Source organism: Hylobates moloch, unplaced genomic scaffold, assembly GCF_009828535.3.
Source record: "Hylobates moloch isolate HMO894 unplaced genomic scaffold, HMol_V3 SCAFFOLD_9, whole genome shotgun sequence".
Taxonomy (NCBI): Eukaryota; Metazoa; Chordata; class Mammalia; order Primates; family Hylobatidae; genus Hylobates; species Hylobates moloch.
The window spans coordinates 121,569,036-121,592,455 of record NW_026652284.1 but is presented as its reverse complement, the minus strand read 5'-3'; the positions used below and the strand labels follow the sequence as shown (position 1 = coordinate 121,592,455).

Here is a 23,420-nt window from a genome sequence, read left to right as displayed (position 1 = left end):
ACATAGTTTTCCACTGGGAGCTGTCATCTGGCTTGAACATTCAGTAGCCTGTTACATGGATTTCCTGACCAGGACACGCTCTTGTGTTCTTAAACGTATCAGAATTTGCTGGTACCCTTCCCATGGGCTGCGGACCCAGGAATCTGTCCTTCAGCTTTGGCCCTTTAACTGAAGAAATACTCACACTGGTTCTTCCGGCACCAACCCGGAGGCCACCAGCTCTCCTTTCAGAGTGGCCAGTGCTGGGGCCGGGTCACCATGGCCTTCCCTGTGTGCTGTCCCCTGCAGTTCCACCCTCTAGATCTTTCGGTATTCATAGCCACTCCTTGACAAGGTGATATGACCCTTAATTAATTTTCTTTCTTTCTTTCTTTCTTTCTTTCTTTCTTTCTTTCTTTCTTTCTCTTTTTTTTTTGTTTTTATTATTATTATTATTATTATTATTATTGTTTTTTTTTTTGAGACGGAGGCTCGCTCTGTCGCCCGTGCTGGAGTACAGTGGCACAGTTTCGGCTCACTGCAACCTCTTCCTCCTGGATTCAAGCGATTCTCCTGCTTCACCCTCCCCAGTAGCTGAGAAGACAGGCACACACCACCATGCCCAGATAATTTTTGTATTTTTTTTTTTTTTTTTTTAAGTAGAGACAGGGTTTCACCCTGTTGACCAGGATCGTCTTGATCTCCTGACCTTGTGATCTACCCGCCTCGGCCTCCCAAAGTGCTGGGATTACAGGCGTGAGCCACTGCGCCCGGCCATGACCCTTGATTTTCTAAGTAAACACTTAAACTTTATTTTTAAATTATTTTCTGACTTCCCCTAAAGTGCTTACAGAGTCCCCAGGGCTTTGCAGAAATAAAATGTTTGGAAGCGGCAGCTATATATACCAGGTGGCATCCTGCTGTGAGCTGTTGGGTGTTGTTTTCAAGATACTCACCTTTAAAACTAGGTTAGTCCAGTGGGTGCGTATCTTTGAGGAAATTAAGGTTGATTAACATGCGGTGATGTAGTAGTTAATTCAGCCTTGTTAAGATTACTGTTTGGACAGTTGCCTCAACTTTGCCTGCTCTTAGAAGTTCGGAAGCTCGCATTGGTGTTAACACCCTAGGTTGATAACATTCCGTGGATAAGTTCATGAAGGTATGATACATTTGGTAGATTTTTGTACTTACTGCTACTTTAAACAAACTCAAGATGTCTAAAGAGATTTGTTGTTTTCATCAATATAGATGCCAGTGAGGTCACCGGTGTAAAATCCGTGTGCCGTGCCCCTGCCTCTGCCCTGCTTGAGGAAGGGAAGCCAGCGGTGTGCATGCGTAGACTACTTGCGTAACAGATGACACCTGTGCCATGCTCATGCTGTTTCATGAGGACTTCAGGGACGCATAAGCCGGTGGCTGGTCACCCGGAGCACCTGGGCGTGACTTCAGCATATCTGGTGGGGTGGGGAGTGGTTTTCCAATGCAGACACCCCATAGTAACCATCAGCTGATCAGCCTTATTCATTCATTCGCTTCATTTGTTCATTTAACAAACCTTGTCAGGCTCTTGCTGTGTGGCTGGAAACGGTGCACACGGAAGGGAAAGCCCAGGTTCAAGAAGCATGGACGTTGCCCATTGGAGACCGATGCTGGGAGATCTGGGGACAGATGAAAGCGGGGGATGAGGGTCTCTTGAGGAGGCTTCTCTTACTGCCTGGCAGGGTTTTGCCACCCACCAGTAGCTGTCATAATCCTTTGTGCGAGATGGGGATCACCCATTCTAAAGGGGTCCAGTGAGTCCTGAGAAGAGTCTCTAAAAACGGGGTGTTTGAGCTGAAGGTGGGCAGGGCAAGAGGTGGAGATGCATGGCCGGCGGCGTGGGCAGAGCCAGGCTCGGGAGAGACGGAAGGGTGCAGGCTGGCGGAGAGGCAGCCTGCTCCGAAGGGTGATCCCTCGACCGATGGGCAGCACTGCCCAGGCATGGTTCTGGAGCTGGGGGGCCTGATGTGGGGCCTGTGTGCACGGCTGAACGTGCAGCACTGTCACTGGCGGGCTGGGTCAGCAGTGTCCCAAAGCGTGAAGCCGTCTTGCTGGCCCCTCAGCCTACTAAGCAGTGGTGTCTGGCGGCTTGCCCTGACCGTGGCCATGCGGATACTCTGGGGGTGTGGGCTAGATGCCTTTCCCGCCCAGATGCTGGTCTCCCTCCTTTTCATCTTCTCTTTGGAAGGTCAACTTTACATCAGTTGTTAGAAGTTTGCTAGGAAAGCCCCAACATATCAGAGGAACTCCAGTGAGGCAGCTGACTTTCCATGTCAAGGGAGCACTCCTGCACCACTCTGTCCTTCTGTGGACTTGTGACTCTGTTACTAACGACACAGGGCCTTTGCTCCCTGAGGGCTTAGTTTTGTGAAACCTTCAGCTATTCCCAGGTGAAAAGACATCTTGTTTTAGAATCTATTTAAAAAAAAAAAAAAAAAAAGACAAGGGCTCACTGTGTCTTGCAGACTGGAGTGCAATACTCCTGGGCTCAAACAACCCTCCTGTCTCAATCTCCTGAGTAGATGGGACTATAGGCACATACCATCACATCTGGCTAATGAAAAATAATAATAATAATAATAATTACAGAGATGGGGTCTTGCTGTGTTGCCCAGGCTGGTCTTCAACTCCTGGGCTCAAGCGATCCTCCTGCCTCAGCCTCTGGAGTAGCTGGAATCACAGGTATGCACCACCATGCTAATCTTTGAAAAAAGGGTCTGACTGTGTTGCACAGGCCGAATGAATCTTTAGCTGATCCCTAAGACCTTTTGGTGGCCATCCCTGTGGCCCCAAGGTTGGAGTCCATGCTCCATGAGAGAGGCCGATGCTTGCCTGGGGCTTTCCTCTGTGGCTTATCAGTGATTCTTACGCAACCTGCTCTTTGCAAACAAGGTGCTGAGAAATACCTCTGGCTGGGGCACAGCTGAGCTGCTTGAGAAAGGAATGGCCTGTAGCGTTGCGGCCTACACTCCTGGCCTCGGGTCGTCTCGGCACGTGGGAGCATGCCCGCTGTGTTTTCCAGTTCTGCTTTAAGTCAGGACTGGACAGTTTAGGTGGCACAGAGCAGAGTGAGGCTGGGGGGTGCGGGAGCCAAGCAGGGCTCCACCGTCGCCTTCTTTCCTGTTAAACAGAGAGACTCCGGCAACTTCCTGACCCTAGGCCAGGCCGGAGGGCAGCAAACTGTGACCTGGGGGGCAGATCCAGCGCAGAGCTGGGATTTACAAGAATGACCAGCAAGCTAAGAATGGGTGTTGTGTTTTTAAAGGATTGTTAAAAAAAAAAAAAAAAAAAAGGAAGAAGAAACGAAAAAGGAGAATGTGCAACAGAGACCGTCTGTGGCTTGAAATCCCTGAAATGTGCATCATCCAGCTTTACAGAGAAAGCTTCAGTGTCTGGTCTTGTCGATGGACTCGGAATGGAATAATCAAGGGTTGAAGCATTTTTAAAGAAAGCCTTTTTCCTGTTTAGTAATAACCCTAGAACAGAGTGTCTCCCTTTGGTGCTGTTGCCGTTCTGGGCCAGGGCCTTCTCTGCTGGAGGCTGTTCTGTGCACTGTGGTGAGTTGAGCGGCATCCCTGGCCTCCGCCTATAGGATGCCAGTACTGTCCCCTCCTCCCCCTGTTGTCGCAATCAGAGATGTCTCACGTCATTGCCAAGTGTCCCTGGAGGGTGCAGAGTTGCCCCCGGTTGAGAATCGCTACCTTAGAATAATTCATATATTATTTATTACAGACATTTATTGCCTAACTCTCAGCTCTTACTGGAACGACTCTTAGGAACAGAGACTGCTTCACTTCAGGCACAAGTCTCCGAGGACACTGTAATGGGACAAAGGGCCGATTGAGCAGAAGTGAAGGGTCTGATGTTTATAATTAAGTCATTAGGATTTCTTAGAAAACTAATTGCTTTTGTTCCTGCCCAAAACCCAGCTGATGTTTTCAGTCTTGGCAGATGTGTCTGGGTGTGACTTTTCTCACAAAAATGACTCTTCTTACCTGGTGGAAGAAAGCAGTTAAAATCATTGACCCTATTCTGGTACAAGATTGACAGACTGAAAACAGGGAAAATCGTGACATTTTCTGTTAGGAATGATTCCGAAAAGGTGGGGGCGGAATAAGAATAGCAGAATGTTGGTCCTTATTAAACCTGGGTGGTTTCTTATACTATTCTGTTTACTTTGCATATGTTAGAAATAGTTCTGGCTATAATCCAGATTCGGAGGCGAAACAGGTGAATCAGAGGTCAGAGAGCAAGACCATCCTGGCCAACATGGTGAAACCTGTGTCTATAAATAAATTCTATGATAGAGGACATTTGGCAAACTTGAAAGAATTCTCAAGGGCTGTCGTGTGGAATCGTAGTGACGTTTGGGGGACGTAAGAAGCAAATACATAGGTAGCACCACTTGAACCTTTGGTTCTTATGGAATTAGTAGGCATTCTGGTTTCCGCTGCAGCGTGAAAGAAGATGTAGGGAAGAGCTGGGATGGAAGAGCCAGGTGCACGGCTTCCTTCCGGAACCTCCCGTACAGCGGAGCCCTCTCCCTCCTGGGGCCCATGCGCCGGGGACCCGCCTTCTCCATCAGGGCTGCGTGAGAGAGGAGCCGAGTGAAGACAGCACCTCGAGGTTTCTGGTCTGCTCTGGGGAGAAAGAGAGGAGGAGCTAATTAAGACCACCTTTGGTTCGGTGGAAAGTAATGAGAAATATTTTTATTGAAACCAGTTGTTGGAAAAATTCTCAGTAAGATGTTGACCCATAGACCTACCTTAATATAAACTATGAACACCACTTAGGTATGTTTTCAGGGGCTTTCTAGCACTTCAATTGAACTGAACCCCGTGTCTGGAGACCTAACTCTAGAAGTTCTGAACTTGGGGTGTTCCACATCCGCGATCTTATCTTACCTGCGGAGAGATTGACCTCATTTCCTAAAACATTTCCAAGGCAGCGTTTCCAGTTAGCTTATTGCTGCTTTATTGTATTCGTTTGCCCAGGTGGAGAAACCCACCAAGCTGGGTTTGTCACCGGAGGCAGGGTGGTGGAAAGCCGAGGGTTGGGGTGGTAGGGTTCCATAGACCCTAGGAAAGCTGTGTGTGGGTTGGGAGTCTCTGAACCCCTAGGTACTATAGACAGAGTTTGGCACATGTGTACATTTTGTTCTGGAGAGAAGGTCTATAATTTCATTTTATTCCCAAGAGGTTTTATAACCTAAAGGCCAATACCACAGGAGTCCAGGTGCCTTTGGGTAGACTTCGAACTCCCCCTGGACAGACAATCATGCTATCCTCATTCCACCCAGCCTCCTACTTTTTATTTTTCTTTTCTTTTCGTTTTTTTGTTTGTTTGTTTGTTTTTGTTTTTGTTTTTGTTTTTTGAGACAGGGTCTCACTCTGTCACCCAGGCTGGAGTGTGGTGGTGCGACCTCGGCTTACTGCAACTTCCACCTCCCTGGTTCAAGTGATTCTCCTGCCTCACCCTCCTGAGTAGCTGGTATTACAGGCACCCGCCACCATGCCTGGCTAATTTTTGTATTTTTAGTAGAGATGGGCTTTTGCCATGTTGCCCAAGCAGGTCTCGAACTCCTGGTCTCAGGTGATCCACCTGCTTCAGCCCCTCAATGTGCTGGAATTACAGACGTGAGCCACCGTGCCCGGCCTGCTTTTTATTTTTAATTTCCACCTCTCCAGGCAGGGTCTGCAGTTTCCCTTTTTGGCTGGGCACAGTGGCTCACACTTGTAAATCCTAGTGCGTTGGGAGGCTGAGGCAGGGGAGATCGATTGAGCCCAGGAGTTGGATACCAGCCAGAGCAATATCGTGGGGACCCTAGAAAAATTAGCTGGGTGTAGTGGTGTGCACGCCTGTAGTCGCAGCTACGGGGGAGGATGAGGTGGGAGGTCACTTGAGCCCAGGAGCTTGAGGCTGCAGAGAGCCGTGGTCGTGTGACCGCACTCCAGCCTGGGCAACGGAGTGAGACCTTGTCTCTAACAAATTAAACTTTTTTAAACAAAAGTTTTCCCTTTTGATTCTCTTTTGCCTACCTCCCCCACTTTTCCCTTTTGAGTCTCTTTTGCCTACCTCCCCCACTTTTCCCTTCACCTCCTTACTTCCCTCTCATGATATCTGCAGCCACAAAGGGCGTCGCCAGCCATCTCCAGCCTGCTGGAATAGTTACGTGCTGTGGTACACAGGGTGGACGATATTGTTACTGGCCAAAGAGTGAATATTTCTAGCGTTTTTCTCTGCTCTTTGATTCTGCTTTCCTTGATTGCCCCACCTTTGTCCTTCCCCAGGATTCACTTTTGTATGAGAAAATGTTTTTCTAGAATGCAGGTTTGGTTATTTGCACAGACGTACCCAGAGTGAGTGGCAGAGAGCTGCGTGATCTTGGGTCAGGCCCTTGGGGCACACAGCTTGCTGGGGGGTTGGGCGGCGGTCCACAGGGCCATCTGGTGGCCGTCCCCTGACTCTCTGGCCGGGTTGTTTTCCTCTTTTGCAGATCATCCAGTCACTCGATGGGGATTACCAGCGGACCACCTGTTTGTATCACCTTCCCACCTCTCTGTAGCAAGAAAAATCGCTTCAGCACCTCTTCAGTAATAATGATGAAACTGGTATTAACTGAATGGCAATTATGGATTTTTAACTCTAATTCACAGTAAACCAGCAAGCCATATGTTTAAAATCCAACCAAAAATCGTTCTGTGTTGCTGCATGTCTCATACCATTGTGAGAAGTTGTGAGATACCCACTTGTGCAAAGAGGAATGTAAGTGTTACTTGCCCAAGGAACACAACCGAAGCAGAAAGAGAAGACGTCTTAATTTATCATTACAGATCTATGAAAGCATTATTTATATAGATAGAATATATAGATAAATATATATATTTTTGGTGGTAATGAAAATGGCTCCGCAGAATGCCGACCCGGAATCTATGCAAGTTCAAGAGTTATCCGTGCCCCTGCCGGACCCGCAGAAAGCCGGAGGCGCAGAGGCCGAGAACTGCGAGACCATCAGCGAGGGGTCCATAGACCGAATCCCCGTGCGCCTGTGGGTGATGCACGGGGCGGTGATGTTTGGCAGGGAGTTCTGTTACGCCATGGAAACCGCTCTGGTCACACCAATACTGTTGCAGATTGGTAAGTCTCCCCGTCTGTGCACAGTGAACGCTGAGCGGAGCGCTAGCGGACCGGGCGTGGCTCTGATCCTCTGGAGGCGGAGGATGGCGCGTCCTGGAGAGCCCCGGGCACAGGAGTCTTTGTCTCCTCTCCCTTCAGCCTGCCCTGGTGGTGGTTTTCTTCTGTTTTCAGCCAGGTTTGGGGAGGAGTGATCTTCGGATGTTGACGTCGAATTACAGTTTTGGCAAAGTGGTAGCTCAGTATCTGGGGCAGAATTGGCACTGATAAGTACTGGCTCTCGGCCGGGGCTCACCTCTCCCACTGTCCCTGCCAGGCCACAGTGAACAACGAGCAAAGGGCAGGGTCGCCAGCACTGACAGTCACTGGCTGTGTCATGCAGGCGAATTCGGGAGCCCCTCTGTGCCACACTCTGATTCTTTGTGTGTAAAGTGATTGCAATCGCAAACTGACCCTAAGAGGGTCCCAGGTGTGCTTAGAACAGTGCCTGGCTGTGGGAGATACTGGAAGATGCTGTCATCTTTCCATTGTTGCTGTTGACTTGAATCCAAGGTTATTGTGGACGGTAGATGGCTCAGAGACAGGCATTTCCAAAAGCATGGAAATTCACAGACACGCACAGGTGGGCATGAAAACACGGAAAATCACAGACGCACAGGTGGGCATGAAAACACAGAAATTCCCGGACACGCGCAGGTGGGCATGAAAACACAAATTCACAGACACGCAGGTGGGCATGAAAACACGGAAATTCACAGAGACACATGCAGGTAGGCACGAAAACACGGAAATTCACAGACACGTAGGTGGGCATGAAAACACGGAAATTCACAGATGCGCAGGTGGACGTGAAAACACGGAAATTCACAGACAGGTGGGCGTGAAAACACGGAAATTCACAGAGACGCGCAGGTGGGCGTGAAAACACGGAAATTCACAGACACGTAGGTGGGCGTGAAAACACAGAAATTCACAGAGACGCACAGGTGGGCGTGAAAACACGGAAATTCACAGAGACACGCAGGTGGGCGTGAAAACACGGAAATTCACAGACACGTAGGTGGGTATGAAAACACGGAAATTCACAGAGACGCACAGGTGGGCATGAAAACACGGAAATTCACAGAGAGACGTGCAGGTGGGCATGAAAACACGGAAATTCACAGAGACGCACAGGTTGGCATGACCAGACCTGCATGGGCAAGATGTGGTGTTTCTTCCAGATTACCGGGCAACAGAGCGGGGACCCTGTAGGGAGTCCCCACTGGGAGTGTCTTGGGCCCTAAAAATTTTGTCAGAATGTTTATTTTCTTTATGACCTAAGGAAGTTTTTTAAAAAATCTGTCATTTTCCAAACCCTTAGCCATATAAGGTGTCTGGGTAAGAGGCAGACAATTTAGAAGCATCAGTTTTACTCTAGAATTCCACATATTGCACGGTGAAGTCTTTTCAAGCCTACTTGTTTTGGTTGTTCTAGGGATGTTTGTTGATACAAACATAATAAAGTGTTTCTTGTTCCATGAGCGCTCACTCAGCCTCGCTGCAGTGTGGATCCCTCGGTTATGTGCACGGATCTGACTCCAGCATGAAATCGTAGCATTTTCTTCGACTGTGTGTGGGGCTGCCCCGCTGGCATCAGCACCGATTTCCTGTCACCCTGCCGTGGGAGCTGATGCTGATTATTACCGAAATCACAGGAGATACTGTGTCCATCCCTCGATCTTGTCACTTAATACATTAATGAAAAAGCACTCATCTTACTTTTGCAGTGCTTCCATGATTGTATTTCAGTGTGCTTTTCCGTCTGCAATCCTGTGTCTTTTTTCATCTTTAAAAACCTTGTTTTGAGAAGGTTTCGTGAGAAGGCCAGAGGACCTGGGGCTCAAACAAGATCAAAGGACTCTTTTCTGGAGAGTTGGGGAATCGGATGTAGGGGACCGGGCGCAGTTCGCGCTTTTGTTCTCTCCTCTGTGTCTGTCACTCTGCATTTACTCTGCTCATGCTCCTTAGGTGCCCATGATATCCTAGGGCACGGAGGGTGGACAGGACCCACATCTGTGGGCCAGGGGGCTTAGCTCTGTGGCAGGGGGGTGCTTCGAGAAGGAAAGTGACCCAACCAGCGAGGGAAAGAAATGGGCTGGACCAGTGTGGGGAGGCCTTTATGGAGAGCGGGGCAAGGGCTCTTGGGCATCACATCCAGAGGCTGAGGGAGGGGACCTGGATGTGTTCGTGGAACTGAAGGACCACTTTTGCGACTAGACCTTAGCCAGGGAGAAGTTGGGTAGCAATTAACCTTACTAAACATTTATTTTGTCCCTTCAGTGTGTAAGGACTTGGCACTGAGCTAATTATGAAAGCATTGTCATAACAAAGCTAAGGCAGTTGGAATTACGAATTGGGCACCATCCTTCAGTTTCTGGACAACGAGTTGTGGTCGTGGTGACAAATACAAAATTTAGAACCTCCGGTTCCTGAGAATAAGTTGATGTGATAGAGTCGTTAGGAACTGCTTTTCCCTAATTTTCTCTATGGCAGATGATGTGTGTTGTGGCTTTAAAAACCCTAATGCTTCCACAACACCTTGGAATTTTCATACTTTATAGATGGTGAGTCTCAATTTCTATGCACATCTCATTGTTTGGTTTTGATTATTTATTACATGAGATTGTGTAGATTTTAGATAATTTAGGAGGACAAATACAGATGTTCCTGAACTTGCAACGGGGTACGTCCCAGTAAACCCGTCGTTGAAAATACCCTGAGTCGAAAATGCATTTAACGCACCTACCGCACCACACGCCATAGTCCAGCCTCACCTTCCTTAACCATGCCCAGAACACTCACATCAGGCTGGGCACCCTGGCTCATGCCTGTAATCCCAACACTTTGGGAGGCCCAGGTGGGAGGATCACTTGAGCCCAGGAGTTCAAGACCAGCTAGGGCCTGGGAGATGGAGGCTGCAGTGAGCCATGCTCATGCCACTGCACTCCAGCCTGAATGACAGATGAGACCCTGTCTCAAAAAAAAAAAAAAAAACACCACTCACACCAGCCTATAGTTGGGCAAAATCATGTCACACAGAGCCTATTTTATGATAAAGTGTTGAAGATCTCGTGTAATTTATTGAATACTGTACTCAAAGTGAAAACCAGTGTGTATGAGGACTCAAGATACAGTTTCAAGTGAATGCGTATGGCTTTCACATTAGTGTGAAGTTGAAAAATCATCGGTGGAACCATCATAAGCCCAGGACCTGTCTGCGTATGTACTTCACTACACAATATGTGTAGTGCATATTAAAGGTTGCTTTCCAAAGTTGCAGGGGTGTCTGTTCCATATAAACCTCCAGAAATGCTGACTGAAACGGGGCGAGTTGTAATAAGTGGTTAGGCTGTGGCAAACTGACCCTAACCGGATGAAAGTAACCTTTATTGACCCTAAGCACTACATAGTTCACGTAAAACTGTAAGCCCTGGTCTGTGTTGAGCAGGAGAGCAGGAATCATGAATAGAAGGTATTTTTACAGGTTATAGGAACAGAGCTTTAATGAGTTTGTTCTTAGACGTGCTTAGATTGAGTCCAGACAACAAAAGGCCCCATTTATTTCTCAGGGTTTGACTGAAATTACGCTTACAAGGGGCAACGTAGTGACCAAAGTTTTCCCTGATCGGAGTTGGAGTTTCTTTAAAAAGTTGTCTGCCGTCCGTACCCAGAGCCCCAGTGCTTATGATCGGATTTGGAAATACTGTTACCTCACTCCGGGCAGTTTGACAGTTGGCATGAGATGTCCACAGTGGTGTGGCTGCCACCATTAGGACCTGGAATATCTTCATCACCCCAAAGCTCCCAAATGCCCCCCACGTCAGCCACTGCACCGCCCCCAGCCACCACCAGCCTGCCTCTTTTGTCATGGTGCTGCCTGTTCTGGAATCGATGTAAATGGAACCACACAGCATATGGTCTGGCTCTTGTCACTTAGCATAATGCTTTTTGATAGATTCATCCATGTTACTGCATGAATCAGTACTTTCTTTGCTCCTTTTCAGTGCTGACTAGTACTCCACTGAATGGACATGCCATCATTTGTTTTCATTCATCAGGTGGTAGAGATTTGGGTTGTTTCCATTTTGGAGGCTGTGATAATAAAGCTGCTGTGAACATTCACCTGCAAGGCTCTGTGTGGATGTGTTTCATTTCTCATGAGTGGTTCACTGGGAGTGGCTTGCTGGCTCCAGCGCTTTCCAGGGTGATGGTACCATCTTGCATTCCCACCGCAGCGTAGGACAGTTCCCATTTCTCCACATCCTCGTCAACATTTAGTGTTGTCAGTCCTTTTAAACTTCATTCATTGAAGTGGGTGTGAACCATATCTCATTGCAGCTTTAATTGGCATGTCCTTTTTTTTTTTTTTTAAAGATGGGGTCTCTGTCACCCAGGCTGGAGTGCCACAGCACTATCACAACTTACTGCAGCCATGACCTCCCTGGGCTCAGCTGATTCTCCCACCTCAGCCTCCCAGGCAGCTGGGACTACAGGTGTGCACCACCACGCCCATCTAATTTTTGTATTTTTTGTAGAGATGGGGTTTTACCATGTTGCCCAGGCTGGTTTCGAACTTCTGGACTCAAGCCATCCGCCCACCTCAGCCTCGTAAAGTGCTGTAACAGGCTACGTGCCTAGCCTGTTTTGTTTTTTTATATATTCTTACACTTCATTGAGACAAGGTTTTGCTGTGTCACCCAGGCCAGTCTTGAACTCTTGGGCTTAAGTGATCCTCCCACCTTGGTCTCCCAAAGTGCTAGGATTACAGGCATGAGCCACATTTTTTTTTTTTTTTTAAAACAGGGACTCTGTTTCCCAGGCTGAAATGCAGTGGTGTGATCACAGCTCTCTGCAGCCTCAACCTTCCTGGGCTCAAGCAATCCTCCCACCTCAGCCTCCTGAGTAGCTTGGACTATAGGCACGCACCACCACACCTAACTAATATTTTAAATTTTTTCTGGAGATGGAGTCTCACTATGTTGCCCTGGGTGGTCTAGAACTCCCAGGCTCAAGTGATCCTCCTGCCTCAGTCGCAAAGTGCTGGGGCTACAGGCGTGAGCCACTGTGCCAGGTTCCTTTTCATTTTCCTAATGATATCTTTCAGAAAGCAAAAGTTTTAAATTTTGATGAAATTTGGTGTATCTAATATTTTCTTTTTTTGTTCTTTTTCAATTAAGAACTCTTTGCCTGACCTGAAGTCTTTTTTAAGAGTTGGGGGTCTCACTACATTGCCTGGGCTGGAGTGCAGTACTGTGATCGTGGCTCACTGCCGCTTCAACTCCAGGGCCTGAAATCGTAATGATTTTCCCTTATGTTTCCTTCTAGATGCCTCAGTAGTTCTCTCACCTAGGTCTGTGATCCATTTTGAGTGAATTTTTGTACACCACAAGAGTTGAGGCACTCCCCCTCCATCTGGCATGTGGAAATTGAGTTGTTCCAGCACCATTTGTAAAAAACCTGCCCTTTCCCATTGAAATCCGTGGCACCTCTGTTGGCATTAACTGGCCACCTATATTGTGAATCTGTTTCTAGGCACTGTTCTGTTCCATTGATCTATATGTCTGTTTCTGATACAACAATTGATTAATTTCTGTAGTTTTATGGTGCATCTTGAAATGAGGAAATATGCCTACCTTTTAGAACTTGTTTTGGGCCAGGCGTGGTGACTCACACCTGTAATCCCAGCACTTTGGGAGGCCAAGGCGGGAAGATTGCTTGAACTCGTGTTCGAGACCATCCCAGGCAACACAGCAAGACCTCGTTTCTAAAAAAGAAAAAGAAAACTTGTTTTGGCTGTTGTAAGTCTTTCACATTTCCATATAAATTTTAGAATTAATCAATTTCTACAAAAAGCCTGCTGGATTTTTACCTGGATTGCATTGAATCTATAGAGAATTGACATCTTAATTTTGAGTCCTGCAGTCTATGAACATAATATATCTTCTCAATACATTTAAGTCTTTAATTTCTCTAGGAATGTTTCATAATTTTCAGTATGTAGGTCCGTCACATACTTAAAGTATTTCATTGTATCATGTTATTGTAAAAAGTACTGCTTTAATTTCCATTTCTGGTTGTTCATCGTTCTATATAGTATAAGTGATTTTTATATATTGACCTTATACCTTGCAATCTCGCCAAACTCACTTCGTATTTCCAGTAACTTTTAATTGTAAGACCTGTATTGATGTTCCTTCTTTCCTGATATTGGTAATTTGATCAGCCTGGTTAAAGGTTTATCAATGTTGTTGGTCTTTTCAAAGCCTATGCTTTCAGCTTCATTCGGTTTTTTCCTCTGTTGTTCATTTTCTGTTTTGTTAATTTATGCTCCTATATTCATTTTGTTTTCTTCTGCTTACTTGGTTTTAATTTGCTCTTTTTCTAGTTTATTATTTTTCTATTATTAGATGGTGTCTCACTGTGTTGCCCAGGCTGTCTGGACTGAAACTCCTGGGCTCAAGCGATCCTCCTGCCTCAGCCTCCTGAGTAGCTGGGATTGCAGGTGTGCACCACCACAACTGGCTACTTTTTCTAGTTTCTTAAGGTGAAGCTTATAGCATTGGTTTTTTTAGACTTTTCTTTCCTAATAAAATCATGAATTAGAAATGGTTTCATTTCTAATAAATAAATTTGCTGTTACACAGAGGGGTCAGGGAGGAGTATAAAGAGACTCTGAGAGACCCCTGAGACACCATACCCGGTGACCTTCACCCCCTGGCTTTCATGGCCTTGTGCAATGCCCTCCCCTTGAGTAATTCCTGTTAGCCAACAGAATATGGCAGCATCGAGGGGCGTCGCCTGACGCAAGCGTGTGACTCCACCTTGCTGGGAGACCCTCTCTGCTGCTGCCTTGGCCTGCACATCTTGATGAATCAAGCTGCCTTCTTGGAAAGACCCATATGGCAAATAACTGAGCAGGAGGCCTCAGCCAACACCCCCAGGGCCGAGGCTCTCAGTCCAGGAGCCTGTGAGAGGCCCCAAGCCAGAGACACCCCGCAGAGCTGTGCCTGAATTCCTGGCCACAGGAGCTGTGTGGCCGTAACTGTTGCTCTGTGTCGCTGAATGGTGTGCAGTTTGTTACGCAGCAGCAGGTAACCAGTACACGTGCTCAGAATATTGTTTGTCAGACTCTTTGACTGCACTGCTTCCCCCTGTATAACTTAGGGTGCGTTGGTATTTTTCCCATTGTCTCAATCCTCATCTTGGTAGAAGGGGTATGGAAGTACTACAGAAGAAGCATGTTTGTATTGATAAGTATCTCAGCAGAAGCCTTAGATTAGAACTCGTTTCAAAATATCGAGCAATAGCAAGTCTGTCCTTTCTCTCTTCCCCAAAGAAAACTTTCCCTTTGAAAATCAGCACACTGGAAGCTGTGAGAAGCAAATCAGCTCAGTCTCTGCCATCATGAGCGTCAGTAGAGGAGTTGTTTGGAATCTAGGAGCAGCCAGCTAATGCCCGTGTGTGTGAGGTGGCCCTTGACGGCAGTTTCCTAAAGTGATTCAGCCTGCACCATCCTTACCCCAGGCAGTGTGCTGTCCTCTTCAGAAGTTAGTGGTGACACTGCCTGCGATGCTGCTGGCAGACAGTGCTGCTGCCCCTGGGAGGCCCCTCCCTTTCCCCTGCCCTTGACTCCTGGGCCTAAGGCTGGTCTTTAGGCCCTGTGGCTTCCTCTCCCTTCCTCCCATGTGGCCTCCCTGGAGTCCTTGTGCCACATACACTGGGGTTGGGACACGCTGAGGGTCTGTGAGTCCCATCTAGCTCTGAGAGTCCAGCCTCCTCTGAGCGGCAGGTTGGGAGTTGTCTGCCATCAGGTGACTTTGGTGTGCTCATGATGCTGAGACCAGCTTTTTGGGGTCTCCTGGGAGCCCCTGATGCTCTGGGATTCTGCAGTCTGCCCCCTGGGTCAGCCCTGGGGGAGGCAAGCAGTAAAGGGGGCTCTGGGAACCCTGGACAGAAGACGTGACGGAGCGGAAGGCCCATTGTTCGTTGAGTGATGAATTAACACTTTCCTTTATGATGATGATTCAAGTCCTGTTTCTGGTTTCTCTTTCATTTCCATTATTTGCTCAAGTGACAGAGATTTCCTGTCCTTCCCCAAAACGGTGGTGGTGGAGGTAGCAGCAGCCAACAACCCAATGTTGGCTCCTCTTGGAGAATCCAAAAATCAACCATTTTCCAAGTGTGTAGCCTTACTTACCTCTGCAGATACCAGCATCTCCTTTCTTCTGGAGATGTGTGCAGAGTTGACACATACGATGTGCTTAGAACAGTGCCTGTAATTGTTAGCTGCTATTACTGTCATTATTTTTTTCTCCACTTGGGTTCCTAGTCACCAGCCTTGGTGGTAACTTGTGGAGGGCCTGCCTCGCACTTAGTGTGGAAAAGTCACTCAGTGGGGCAGTTTGCACCCCATTCATTGCACCCCACTCCAGCCCAGCCTCCACCTACCCCCCACCCCCACATCGTCTTGCTGAATGCGCAGGGGTGTCCGCATTTCCAAACTCAGGCTTTCTGGGCCCTGGCCCTGGCCCTGTCTCCATCCCACAGGGCTGAGTGGGCCTGGCTTCCGGCTCTGCCCTCCCTCACTCTTGTCCTGTGACTGTCCCATCCTGAGCCCCGTCGGTGTCACACTGGACAACTCCAGGGTCTGTCACATTCAGTACGTTTGAGAGAGCAATACTTTCGAAAATGGTGGCGTCTTGGATTTGATGAAACACAGCCCATCTCCAGGCCACGCTTGTCTCTGCAGCTGTTTACTGCTCACGTCCGCCTGGCCTGGCCCAGCTGCATGCTCTCACTCAACGCACTCCACAGTGTGGGCATCTCTTCAGTGTTCACTTGTGCTCCAGGACCCCCTGCAGCCCTGTCTTTCCACCCCTTGTTCCTGCAGGTTGCCCTCTCCCTCCTAGATTGTGCATCCCCTAAGGACAAGGTCTGACTCACTTTTGTTCGCATGCCCAGTGTGGAACAAAGGCTTGCAGGAATGAATGAGTGACTTGCTGATGAAGGGGAAATTGACATGCCTTAGATGCCTCATATGGCCACATGCTCCTGTCTGAGGCCAGAAGCTGATGCATTATATTCCGGAGGAGGCTGGAGGCCACTCTGCCTCCGGCCCAGGCATGGGCTGGACTCCATCTGGAGCTGCTCGCTTGGAGGAGGCACAGGGGAACCTCCTGCAGGCAGGGCAGGGAAGAGGCCTTTCAAACCCAGGTGTTACAGTCAGCTCTGTGCCCGAGACAGAACCTCCTGTGACCTCAGGACAGGCGGAGCGCACCGCGAAGAATCAGGGGCAGTCTCCCAAGTAGCCGAGTTGATTGGGAGGGCAATTGAGTATACAGCTGACCCTTGAGCAGCTCATGTTAGGGGTGCTGACTCCCCATACAAAAATCCTTGTGTAGCTTTTGGCTCCCCCTAAAACCTGACTACCAATAGCTTCCTGACTGGAAGCCTTACCGATAATATAAGCAGTCAGTTAACACATACCTTCTATGTTGTATGTATGATATGTTTACAGTAAAGTAACCTGAAGAAAACATAGCTAAGAAAAGTATAAGGAAGAGAAATGTATTTCCTATTCATTATGTGGACGTGGACCGTGATAAAGGCCTTCGCCCTCCTCTTCACGTTGAGTAGGCTGAGGAGGAACAGGAGCCAGGGTCTTGCTGTCTCGGGTGGCAGAGGCGGAAGAAAATCTGTGTAAGTGGACGGTACAGTTCAAACCCATGTTGTTCAAGGGTCAACTGTATTTAAATTTATTTTTGAGACAGGGTCTCTGTCGCCCAGGCTGGAGCACAGTGGTGGGATTACCGCTCACTGCAGCCTTGACCTCCCAGGCTCAAGCCATCCTCCTGCCTCAGCCTCCCAAAGTGCTGAGATGAAAGGTGTGAGCCACTGCACCCGGCCTGTATTTAAATCTTGAAAGGTTTTTGGCAAATGTCATTTCAGGTTTAGTGTGGTTGATGGTAAGTGGTTTTGTTTTTCTGACAGTGGAAGGAATGGGTTTTCCTGTTCTTAAAAACCCTTTCTAGTTTGTGGGAATGAGGGCGCCATTGACACAGATGCCATTGCGCTTCGTGCTTGCTGCAGGGGGGGGGCTATGCACCTGGCGGAGCTGCTCTGGGTCACATCCCCACACCATTGTGTAGGCTCACTCACGCCTCCCCCTCCCTGCGACATTGGAGGACCTGCTGAGCCACATGCGGTGTCTTGGGACACAGAAGGCAGACATGGGGTCCCCCCGACTTTCCAGCAGCCCAGTGGGGAGGACAGTCATGGAAACAGGTTGCTGCAAGGTGGTGCTCAGAGGGGGACTGACAGTGTGTGGAGGGACCCTGGAGCGGGAGTAATACTCCCAACTCTAGCAGGTTTTTCTGTGGCCCCCAGCAAAGCCTTGGAGGTGGAGCCCTCTGTCACCACCCGGTAGATGGGTCCTTGCCCTGCCGGCTCCCCGCTGCACACGGGCTGGCTTAGGTTTGAAAATCCCATCGCCTCTTGTGAGAGAGTCTACAGCCCCGTGCCACATTGCCTGGCCTGGGATGCACATTCAGGTCCACATTCAGCTTCCCGTGGTGTTTGTATAAACCCAGGATGGGTGTGGATGGGCTCCCCCCATGCGTGGCCTCCTGTCTCGGGCCTGTGCATTGAGGTGCTCGTGGAAGACAGTATCTGCCAGCTCTCTTCCCAGCAGCCTGTGAGTGAAAGCAGGGAGTGGCAAGCTGCCTAATGGAGGAGTTTGGCTCAGCGACTTGTCCAGGGTCAGTGTTGGGCTTGTTATCTGGGGCACTCACTGATGTACCACAGGAGCTGCTACGAACCAAGCAACTTTGTATTCTCATGAGACCCTCAGGCTCTTTTCCCAGCACTGTCTCACCCGTTCTTGATACTGGGGGAGTATGGTGTTCTTTCTGATACTGGAGCCTGCATTTCTAATCACAGCACTTCCCCCACTGGTCTAAATATCTTCTGTGGGAAAATGATGTAGAATTGTCACAGCCAGGAGCCACGTTCATTCCCGCTATGGAAGTCACTTGGGCCTGGCCTATTAGATACCTAGGTTTAAGAAATTTTAAAATCACGATGATTCCAGTACTTACTTCATTTTATTTCTTAAATTCTATCTGTCACGAGCTGGATTATTTAGAAGACTCTGGGCGTTTTGATCATCGTCCTGGTCATCACTCTTAGTTGTGGGGGATTTTGTTTTTCTTTCACGGTGAAGTTTGGGTCTACGGGTTTTTATTTTCAGTTGCCAGTTGTCCCCTGTGATCTCAGCTAAATGTGCATATAATGATGACCACACTTGGCGGGATGCGCGTCTCTTTTCATCTCATCTGTGCAGGGAGCTGGAGGATAGGCTCCCTGCCACGAGGAGGGCCGCCTGCTCTTCTCTGTCTGACCTGGAGATTCGGGCTGTGCCGCTGTCCGTGCGAAGGCCACCGCGCGCTCCCTTGTCTTGTCCCTGTGTGCACCATGCCTTCACAGCTGCCATTTGTGTCCCGGCAGGAATGGCCCTGCCCCCCCTTCTGCCTGACCAGGGTGGGACCTGAATCCTTGATTCCACACAGCCACGTCCTTTTATGAAGGCGCTCCGAGCAGAAGCAGTGCAGTGGTCCCTCCTAGTGCTGGGGGGATTGCTGGGCTCCCAGGCCTGGGAGGAAAGGCTTGGAGGCGGCACAGGAGGCGGTGGGGCTGCCCAGACCTCTGGCTGGCTGTGAAGGGAGAGAGAGCCCACCTGTCCCCAGAGGACCCCGTCAGCACCATCCCATGAGCAGGTCCTGCCCCACAGAGCCAGCCCACCAGCGGTTCCCACGCCCTCACTCAAAAGGGAAGCTGTCTTTCTTTTTTTTTTTTCTTTGACTGTATTGTAATGGATGCGAAGGCACTGTTTTTAAAATATAAATTCTCCTTTCTTAAATGGACAGCACCTTCACCAAGTTCAGGGTTGAGAAGTTACCACAGGGCAGACAGCGAGGTTTCCGTCCACTCCTGTCCCCCAGCCTCCCACCTCCCTTCCCTGAAGGCAGCAGCACCCCGAGCTTTTACACAGTCGCACCCTAGGCAAGCGTCCTTGGACCTCGCCACTGTCCCCAGAGCAGCTCTTGGAGAAGAACAGCGCAGATAAAGCCCCTGGTTCTGTGTCCACCGCGTTGCCCGTGAGCCGTCTGTGGCCCTCCTTGGCTGTGCTGCACGGGGCCCTCCTGGCTGTGCTGCTGCTCCACCTGCCCGCAGAGCCACCGCTCACCGCAGCCTGGCCTGTTTGTGATGCTGTGTGTGCTATGCACTACACTTCCACACCATTTATTGAATGATGCACTTCTGGAGGAGACTTTTAAAAATATGTACATTCTTTAGCCCCAGGCTCAGTGTCCCGTGAAGGAGATGAGAGCACACCACAAACCGGTGCCCATAGGCCCACAGCGCCCCAAAGCGGGGAGAGCGGGAGGGTGTGAAGTGGCCCCGGTGTTAGTCGAGACCCAGGAAGATACTCCCCCTCCCATGGATCCGGGCGGCTGCCCCCGGCTGCCCTCACAGGATGGTCTGGAGGGCTGAGGAGGGCTCTGTCTGGGAAGCGTCCTGCAGGCTCCTCTCTGCACATCCACATGCGTCTCCGCTGCAGCACGGCAGGCGATGCATGTGGTATCTCAGAGCTAGGCTCCGATCACAGTGTCGGGCACCAGTTTCTCATTTTACTTATTTATTTGTGAGACAGCGTCTCGCTCTGTCACCCAGGCTGGAGTGCGGTTGTGCGATCACGGCTCACTGCGACCTCTAACCTCTACCTGCCAGGCTCAAGCGATCCTTTCACCTCAACCTCCCGAAGTGCTGGGACGATAGGCACTGTCCCCACCACTGGGCCTGGCCTGTGGTCACTTTTAGAAAGCGTGTTGTGGAAGCAAGCTGCTCGGAACTCTTTGGGAGCCGACCTTTCCAAAGAGCCAGCCCCCAGTCTCTGAGTCACGCTCAGCTCCGTTGGAGCACCCCTTCCCGCTGGGGTGTGTTGTTCCCATGTAGCCGTTTTCCCTCGGGAAGGAGAAGTCCAGTCTCCCCTCCTGTTGATTGTTTTCTTCTTGGTTCAGGAAGTATACTCAAGGGAAAAGGAAAACCATGTAAAAGAAAAAAGGGGCGTTCTTTTGTTGCAGTCTCGGTTTGACTCATGAGTTAGAACTGGATTAACGTGAGAGCCTAACTTCTCTGCACTTGACGAAGATCGTGAGCAATAGAGCATCCGACAATGAATAAGTGACGTCTGCAGATTTATTTGTGGGGGAAGTCAGGTTTATTCTTGTCCATCTGAATTCAGGAGGCTGGGCGTGATGACTAAAGCTATGCTCACTTTCTATCTGTCCGTTTGTTTAAAACACCAGACTTTCCATTCTTCATTGTCGTTTCGTGTGAATCGAGATTCCTAGGATACGGTTTGTTGTAGCTTGAAGCTCGCCTTTTCTTCCTCTGGGAAAAGTCTACTCTTTAAAAGCCCACCTCACACAAAACACTGGAAGTTTTAAAAAATACATGAAGTGCTGGCCATTTCTCTCCACTCCCTGGGTTGTGTGGAGTCCTGACCATTTGATACCGGGTGCTGGTGGGAGCAGGTGTGCGGAGATAACCAGGCCCCAGCCCCGCCCTGAGTCACCTGCAGAGGCCGTGCCCTCCGGAGCCCAGTCTCATGAGCCCAGCCCTTCTTAGGAACTCAGCGTGTTGTCTCTAAAACTGGCGGCCGCCTTATGCAACTGACTGTAGCTTAGTGTTGAAATCCACCTGAAAACACATCTTTGGCAAGAATTGAGAAAGACATTCCTACCACGTTCAGGTGAAAATGCACCTCACGATACTGTGTATGTGCGTGCGTGTGTGCATGCGTGTGTGCGCGTGCATGTGTGTGCGTGCGTACGTGTGCAAGCGTGTGTATGCATGCGTGTGTGTGCTTTGCTCCTGCACCCTCCTGGAGTAAGCACTTACTTTGCTAAGCAGGTGACTAAGCAGTTGGTTACTTTCCTTCTGCAGGACATATCTAACTGGGCAACTGTGTGAAGCTTGGAAGCTGAGCTGTGTTGCAATTCCCTTGCCTGGGAGGGTGGCAAGCATTTTAATAGTGCACTTCTGCAGTTCAGGTACACTTGATGCCTTTCTAGGAGTTCCTGTGTGTGTGAGGACACTCTGAAAGGGGTTCAGTAAACCTATTTTGTTGTGTCTGAAAACACCCACTGACCCAGGGGTGTCTGTGGATAGCACACTCTTGGTTTGTCTTCCTGTTTTGAAAAACCACACTCAGCACCTAGCTAACCCTAAACAGTTTCCTTTTTGGCAGGAATAATTCCTAAGGGGCATGTTTGCCCCAGTCACGCGGTTCACCTGGCAGGGCTTTGTCACAGCAAGCGTCTGGGGCTAGAGTGGACCCCGCAGAAATTCACCGCGTGGCCCAGGCCGCAGCCCTGGCTCACAGCATCCGGGTGGTTAATTTTCTCCGTCATGCTTCTGGCCTGATGGTTCCTTCCTCCCCATACTAACTCGGATGAGCTGGAAACTGCTGTTGAGGAACCTGGGGAGACTTTGCTAGAAGAGTACCTTGCACTGGGCTTTCCCAGGCACTCTTCATAGCACCTCCCGCAGCCTGGGCTTTCATGGGGCTGCATGTCTGCAGCTCCTCAGGGCAGGGCAGCCTGCTCTGCTCCCCGCTGGCCCCCTGGCAGCTGTACTGTGGGTGCAGGCACCCCACGTCTCGCATCATGCCTGGTGTTGGGGAGGGTGCTACGTAAATCTATACTCAAGGGCTCCTCAAAGTTACAAAGTGAGCAGTGTCTCCGTGGGGAGAGGGTGGTGGACGCTGGATGAGGCTGGAGAGCTTGGTGCCTGCTGCCCTCCAGGGGCCAGGGGGAGATGCGGTGGCGGGGGGGAGACTGTGAATGGCCACAGCTGAATAGACTCGGTGAAAAGCTGTGTGATTCCACTCATGGGAGGGCCTTAGAGATGTCAGATTCATAGAGGCAGAAAGCAGAATGGTGGAGGCCAGAGGCTGGGGGAGGAAAGAGGAGTGCATGTTTCGTGGGGACAGAGTTTCAGTTTGGGAAGATGACATCGCTCTGGGGTGAGTGCTCTGGGGTGAGTGGTGATAGTCGCACAGCAGTCTAAGTGTACTTACTGCCCCTGAGCTGTGGATTTACAATGATTTTAAAAGGTCAATTTGATGTTGTGTATATTTGATCACAATAAAAATGTGAAAAAAAATGGGGCAACTTTACAAAGCTAGAAACTGGATTTCCTGCTGACTGGAGACTTAGAGCTTGATGGTGACACAGGCCCAGGCTTGGAGCTGCGACTGCCCACTCTAGTCCAGTGGGAGAGGGTTCGGAGACTCGGGCACGCGTCTGCTGCCCAGGAGTCCTAGGCGTCCACGGAGCAGCACAGGTGGCCCGTGGCCAGCTAACCGCACACCAGAGGGAGAACCACGTATGTGGGCTGGACAGCATTCAGGAGATCTTGACCAAAATAGTTGAGAAACTTCTTCTGCAAGGATGTTTTGTTTAGACTGGGAAGCCTGGATTTCCTTGCATTTCAGATCATTGTATTTTTTAAACAATAAAATGTCAACTATGTTAATTTTTCCCAAAGAGTTACACACCTATTATTCTTTCATCAAGTACTCACGGAGCACCTACCTGCTAGGTGCTGGGCATTGTGCCCAGGGCTGCAGGTGAAACGGGCAGCCTGAGGCCTCCAGCTCATTTGGAGACACGAGCACGTGACCTGGCGCTCCCAGTCTGGTGAGGTGAGAAGTGTGCTGAGAGGAGACACTGGCCGGCTGGGCACTCGCTCCAGGGATTGTGGAGCGCCACATCCGGGAAGGCGTGGAGGGCGGCGGTGAGGGACACTGTGTGGCTTTGGGGTGAGGGTTGTGATTTTTGCCCTGGAGGCCCTCAAGGTCTGGAGGAGAAAGATTAGGAAGGACAGTTAAAATATGAGGCATCACCTGCTTGCTTCTAAAGGTAAGCATGGAGCACGGGGGAACAGGGCAGAGGGACACCCAGCGCAATGCAGACAGAAAGGGGCTGGAAGCCAGGAGGCAGAGCCTCCAAGTTGCAAGGGGTCAGTAGGGGTCAGTGAAGCAAGGGTGGCCCTGGGCACAGTCTGGGCTGTGGTGTAATGGGGAGACCGTGGCATGTTATGGAAATGGTGACTAGTCTAGCATGGCAGAAGTGTGTGAGCTCGGTGCAGAGTGGTGTGAC

At 49.7% G+C, this 23,420-nt stretch overlaps 1 protein-coding gene across 2 annotated transcripts in view; it reads left to right on the top strand.

Moving 5' to 3' along the window:
- SLC45A4 (solute carrier family 45 member 4) overlaps positions 1–23,420 on the top strand; it is a 97,009-nt gene that overhangs the window by 43,677 nt on the left and 29,912 nt on the right. For both annotated transcript variants that reach the window (XM_032760560.2, XM_058444042.1), the window contains exon 2: positions 6,515–7,155. In XM_032760560.2, coding sequence (XP_032616451.1) covers positions 6,915–7,155 — 241 coding nt within the window. In that variant the 5' untranslated portion in view covers positions 6,515–6,914. The remainder of the gene's footprint in view (positions 1–6,514; positions 7,156–23,420) is intronic.